Source organism: Cebus imitator, unplaced genomic scaffold (genome assembly GCF_001604975.1).
Source record: "Cebus imitator isolate Cc_AM_T3 unplaced genomic scaffold, Cebus_imitator-1.0 Scaffold622, whole genome shotgun sequence".
In the NCBI taxonomy this organism is placed as follows: domain Eukaryota; kingdom Metazoa; phylum Chordata; class Mammalia; order Primates; family Cebidae; genus Cebus; species Cebus imitator.
In genome coordinates this window covers 655,695-661,960 of record NW_016107937.1, presented here as the reverse complement: position 1 = coordinate 661,960, position 6,266 = coordinate 655,695, and the positions used below count along the sequence as shown (strand labels likewise).

General features: G+C 35.7%; 1 protein-coding gene across 1 annotated transcript; it reads right to left on the bottom strand.

Annotated features, from left to right (window-relative positions):
• Positions 1 to 4,429: 4,429 nt before the first annotated feature.
• LOC108295134 (olfactory receptor 8K5) lies at positions 4,430 to 5,371 on the bottom strand. The gene has a single exon (XM_017517176.1). It carries the CDS (start codon positions 5,369 to 5,371, stop codon positions 4,430 to 4,432), a length of 942 nt encoding a protein of 313 aa, XP_017372665.1.
• Positions 5,372 to 6,266: the final 895 nt, after the last annotated feature.

Sequence of the window (6,266 nt, the reverse complement as noted above, 5' to 3'; positions counted from 1 at the left end):
AAGAAAGAAAGAAAGAAAGAAAGAAAGAAAGAAAGAAAGAAAGAAAGAAAGAAGAAAACCATTGCCTGATGTTTTCTCTTGACCTGTCTCTTTTGCTTTGTCTGAACCACTTCCAAGTCTTGGCAGTCATAGCCTTGAGTGTGCTTTGTCTTCAGGGCCATACTGCTAAAATCATGTTTTAAATCCTGTTAAAATTCTTGGAAGAAATTCTTCAGGATCTCCATTCCACCTATTCAAAATTTTTACTGAGAGCTCCGCTCCGCTCTTGTCTGCGTCTCATCTGGGTGCAACGGTTTTAGTGGTGAAAAGTTAGCTCAACTTTAATTTTTTACTCAGAAATTGTAAAAGCTGACCCAACTGAGATGTCTATGTTATTGGCTATTGTTTCTGCTGCTAATTGTTAGTCCTTTTCTATTAGGGTATGAACAGGATGATTTATTTTTCCTTGTCTCTGAGAACTTCACCTTTAGCATCATCTTGTCCCTGATTAAAACAAATGATACATTTGTAGTCTAGGGGTGGTGGCTCACACCTGTAATCCCAGAACTTTAGGAAGCTGAGGCAGGGGGATCTCAAGGTCAGGAGACGGAGACCATCCTGGCCAACACAATGAAATCCTGTCTCTACTGAAAATACAAAAAATTAGGGGGGCGTGGTGGCATGCACCTGTAGTCCCAGCTGTGCAAGGGCTGAGGCAGGAGAATCGCTTGAGCCCAGGAGGCAGAGGTTGCAGTGAGCCGAGATCACTGCACTCCAGCCTGATTACAAAGCAAGACACCATGTCAAAAAACAAAACAAAAAAAGAAGCCAAAAACAAATGATACATTTGTAAACTGCTGATTTCTCTGGGGTCATTGTCCTCATGAAGTTTTTTGTAAAGCATCAATAATTTCACCATTCTTCCACCCACGTTTCACCAAATTTATTGCTTGTTCTTGCTTCGAGTTTAGCAGAATCCATGTTGCTCTGACAGGGGCTCTTTTCAAACTAACGGCTTAGAGTCCTTCTTAGTGTCTCAGACTAGGTCTTGTTTAGACACGTTATATTTCCATGAACTTTTCAAAGACCCTCCATATTTCATAGTATGTATATACCACATGTATTTTATCCTTTCATCTATTGATGGACATTTAGCTTGAAGTTTCATCTTTAGAAGTAACATCTTTTTATTTTTTAATTTTCACTTGTCTTCTTACAGTGTTAATGATTTTTCTAAATGATTCAGTGCATTAAATATATTCATAATAGCTATTTTAAAGTTCTTGCCTCCTAATTCTTTGTTTTTAAATTTATTTATTTATTTATTTATTTTTATTGCATTTTAGGTTTTGGGGTACATGTGAAGAACATGCAAGATTGTTGCATAGGTACACACATATGGCAGCATGATTTGCTGCCTTCCTCCCCTTCACCATATCTGGCATTTCTCCCCATGCTATCTCTCCCCAACTCCCCACCCCCTGCTGTCCCTCCCCTATTTCCCCCCAACAGACTCCAGTGTGTGATGCTCCCCCACTCCCTGTGTCCATGTGTTCTCATTGTTCAACACTTGCCTATGAGTGAGAACAAGTGGTGTTTAATTTTCTGTTCTTGTGTCAGTTTGCTGAGAATGATGGTTTCCAGGTTCATCCATGTACCTACAAAGGACACAAACTCAACGTTTTTGATGGCTGCATAATATTCCATGGTGTTTATGTACCACATTTTCCCTGTCCAGTCTATCATTGATGAGCATTTGAGTTGGTTCCAGGTCTTTGTTATTGTAAACAGTGCTGCAATGAACATTCGTGTGCATCTGTCCTTATAGTAGAACGATTTATCCATGTTATTTCAGTTTTAATTATCTCATGGATAGGCTCACACATTGCTATTTTCTGGTAATGCAGTCCATCTTCAATTCTCCAAGCTGTGCTCTCCTGGAGTTGGCAGGGAGTGAAGTAGATTTGTAAGAGTTCTTGGTTGTAGATATGTTTAGTGTGTTGGCTTTCTCAAATGTTGGTTATGCTAGCAGTAAAAGGGTCACATGAACAGACTCAGGACGTCTGGTTAGTCAGGATGTTGCAGGCAGTGGAATTAGGTGTTGTACTCTCCTTCCTGAGATTGGGGTTACTGAGTTGTTGTAATGACCTTAGTTGATTGGCATATTAGTCAGGGTTCTCTAGTGGGACAGAACTAATAGAATACATATAAAAAGAATATTTGAGCTGAATGATAATAGTGATACAACTTATCAAAATCTCTGAGATACAGCAAAAATTGTGCTAAGAGGAAAGTTCATAGCATCAAATACCTGCAACAAAAATTCTGAAAGGCACAAATAGACAATCCAAGGTCACACTTTAGGGAACTAGAGAAACCAGGACAAACCAAACCCAAACCCAGCCAAAGAATACATCACTCACTGATGTTATGATCGTATACCCAGAAAATCCTAAAGACTCCAAAAAATTCCTAGATCTCATAAGTGAATTCAGTAAAGTTGCAGGATACAAACAAATCAGTAGCATTGCTGTATACCAACAATGGCCAAGATGAGAAACAAATCGAGAATACAATTTCTTTTATAATATTTACAAAAATATTAAATACTTAGGAATATACCTACCCAAGGAGGTAAAAGAGCTGTACAAGGAAAACTACAAAACACTGCTGAAAGAAGTCAATGACAACACACACAAATGGAAACACATCCCATGTTCATGGATGGATAGAATAAATATTGTAAAAGTGACCATACTGCCAAAACCAATCTATAGATTCCATGCAAATCTCATTCAACTGCCATCATCATTCTTCACAGAACTAGAAAAACAATCCTAAAATTCATATGGAACCAAAAGAGAGCCTGCAAATCTGAAGCAAGACTAAGCAAAAATAACAAATCTGGAGGCATCACATTACCAGACTTTAAACTATTCTATAAGGCTATGGTTACCAAAGCAGCATGGTACTTGTATAAAAATAGGCACATAGACAAACAGAATAGAGAACTCACAAATAAAGCCAATTACAGCCAATTGACCTTTGACAAAGCAAACATAAACATAAAATAGGGAAAGGGCAAACTATTCAACAAATGGTGCTGAGATAATTGGCAAGCTACATGTAGAAGAATAAAATTGGATCCTCATCTCTCACCTTATAAAAAAATCAACTAGATGGATCAAAGACTTAAATCTAAACATGAAACCATAACATTTCAAGAAAATATCATTGGAAAAACTCTTATAGACATTGGTTTAGGCAAAGGGTTCAAGACAAATAACCCAAAAACAAATGCAACAAAAACAAAAATAAATGGATGGGACCTAATTAAACTAAATAACCATGCATAGTAAGGTGAATAATCAGCAGAGTAAACAGACAACCCAGAGAATGGGAAAAAATATTTGCAAACAATGCATTCAACAAAGGACTAATATTCAGAATCTACAAGGACCTCAAACAAATCAGCAAGAAGCAAGTAATCCCATCAAAAAGTGGACAAAGTTCATGAATAGACAACTCTCAAAAGAAGGCATACAAATGACCAAAAACATATTTTAAAATCCTCAACATGACTAAGTAACTTGAAAATGCAAATCAAACCACAATGAGGCACTACCTTACTCCTGCAAGAATGACATAATTTAAAAATTTTTTAAAATAACAGATGTTGGCATGGATGTGGTGAAAACGGAACACTTTAACACTGTTGATGGAAATGTAAACTAGTATAACCACTTTGGAAAACAGTATGGCGATTCCTTAAATAACTAAAAGTAGAACTATCATTTGATTCAGCAATCCCACTTCTGGGTATGCACCCAGAGGAAAATAAATCATTATATGAAAAAGACACTTGCATATGCATGTTTAGAGCAGGGCAATTAGCAACTGCAATAGTATGTAACCAGCCTAAATGCCCATCAACCAACTAGTGGATAAAGAATATATAAAGAATATATATACATATATATATATATATATGTATATATATGTATATTCTACTCAGTCATAAAAAGGAACAAAATAATGGCATTCACAGCAATTTGGATGAAGTTGGAGACCTTTATTCTAAGTGCAGTAACTCAGGAATGGGAAACCAAATATAATATGTTCTTACTTATAAGTGGGAGCTAAGCTATGAGGATACAAAGGGATAAGAATAATATATTGTATTTTGGGGAAACAGTGTGGTGGGGGTGAGGGATAAAAGACCACACGTTGAGTACAACATACATTGCTCAGGTGATGAGTACACCAAAACCTCAGAAATTACCACTAACGAACTTATTCACAGAACCAAAAACCACCTGCTCCCCAAAATTACTGAAATAAAAAACAATGTTTAAAATTTAAAAATTGGGAAATATATATACACATAAAAATTATCAAGTGACATCAATCTCTATTATATATTTATTATAACAATATTACACGTTGATTATTAAACACAAAGTTGACATAAATTTTTAAAGACATTATAGAAGGCATTTTTCACATCTTTGTTTCTTAAGCTGTAAATCAAAGGGTTAAGCATGGGGATTACTAAAGTGTAAAATACAGAAGCCATTTTATCAGTATCAAAGGAGTGAGTGGAATTGGGCTGCATGTACATGAAGAGTAGAGACCCATAGAACACAACCACCACTGTCAAATGGGAACCACATGTGGAGATAGCCTTTTTCCTGCCCTCTGTAGAATGCATTTGACATATGGCTAACAAAATCAGCATGTAGGACACTAAGACTACCAAAAGGGAGGAGATCAAATTAAATGCAGAAAATAGTATGATCAACAATTCTATTTCCTGTGCATTTGAGCAAAGCATAGGTAGCAAAGGAACATCATCACAGTAGAAATGACTGATGACATTAGAACCACAGAAGGTCAATGTAAAAATCTTAATAGTGAACATCAAAGCCTGAAATGTACTGTAGAGATATAGAATGCCCACCAGCACATGACACAGTCGCTGGGACATAATAACGCAGTAGAGCAGAGGGTTACAAATGGCCACATAGCGGTCATAGGCCATGGCTGACAAGATGAAAAATTCACTGATAATGAACATAAGGAAGAATGCCAGCTGTGCAGCACATGCATAATAGGAAATAGTATTTTGATACACAACAAAACTTGCCAGCATCTTGGGACAAATGACAGTAGAATTACCAAGATCAACGAAAGCCAAATGTCTGACAAAAAAGTACATAGGTGTATGTAAGCGAGAGTCCAGTTTGGTCAAAATGATCATAGTTAGGTTGCACACCACTGTGATTATGTAGATGATGAGGAAGACTCCAAAAAGGGGAATCTGCAGCTCAGGCCGCCTTGTGACTCCTGTCAGAATGAATTCAGTTAGCACTGTTAGATTCTGTTGACCCATTTAGTCCAGTTATCTCTTCTAGGAAGAAACAGTTGGGTTATCAGGTGTTTCATGTAGCACTATTTAAACAAATTATAATATTTGTAGACAGAATAGGTTTTGTTAATCACAATAGGTAATAGAAACATTATTTCTATGTTTGATTCAGAAATAAAATATAAAACAAAATTTTCTGCTTCCCTAAAAGAGGAATTCATATAAAATAGATTCACTGAAACAACATAAATTAAATAGTTTAATCAATATTTGAAATATATTTGTTAATAACACACCATATAGGTACCAATACAGAAAGTTTATGCTTTCTTTTATCTGCACAATGGCATCATTATTTTTCTTTTGTACACTTCCACTTTTGTTGTAAAACTTTTCTGTAATTTTGATCTTCTTAAAGACAGAGGCAGAGAGAGCAACAAGATAATGAAGGTTAAGACTTGGGGGTCCCTCATTTGCACTTCCACAGTCTTGAGTGGGGACTTAATGAATGCATGCAAAAAGTTATGTATCTCTGTAAAAGTTTCAAATGTAAGATATAATAACCATAATCAATAAATCCCACTTTCTCTTTTTATTCCAACTTCTAATATATCACATTTCGATTTATATCAGAGTTACCTGACATTTCTGCAAGCATTGTGGGATCTAAAGGATTGAGTTAATAATACTTTATTTAAAGTTCAATGGATATGTTTATATCATTCAGGCACTGTGATATTTATCACGGAATAATGCTATTTATTCTGATTTAAGAATGTGTTCTGAGGATACTGTTACCACCCATATGTGGAGATGTGTTTTGCATATTATTAATGAACATGCATCATTTTATTCATTTTATTAATGAACATAATGAACATAATGAACAAACTACATAAAACAGATTTTATGTAGTTTG

Coding starts and splice junctions, on each gene's coding strand:
- LOC108295134 (XM_017517176.1), bottom strand. CDS start 5,371: ATGGGTCAACAGAATCTAACAGTGCTAACTGAATTCATTCTGACAGGA.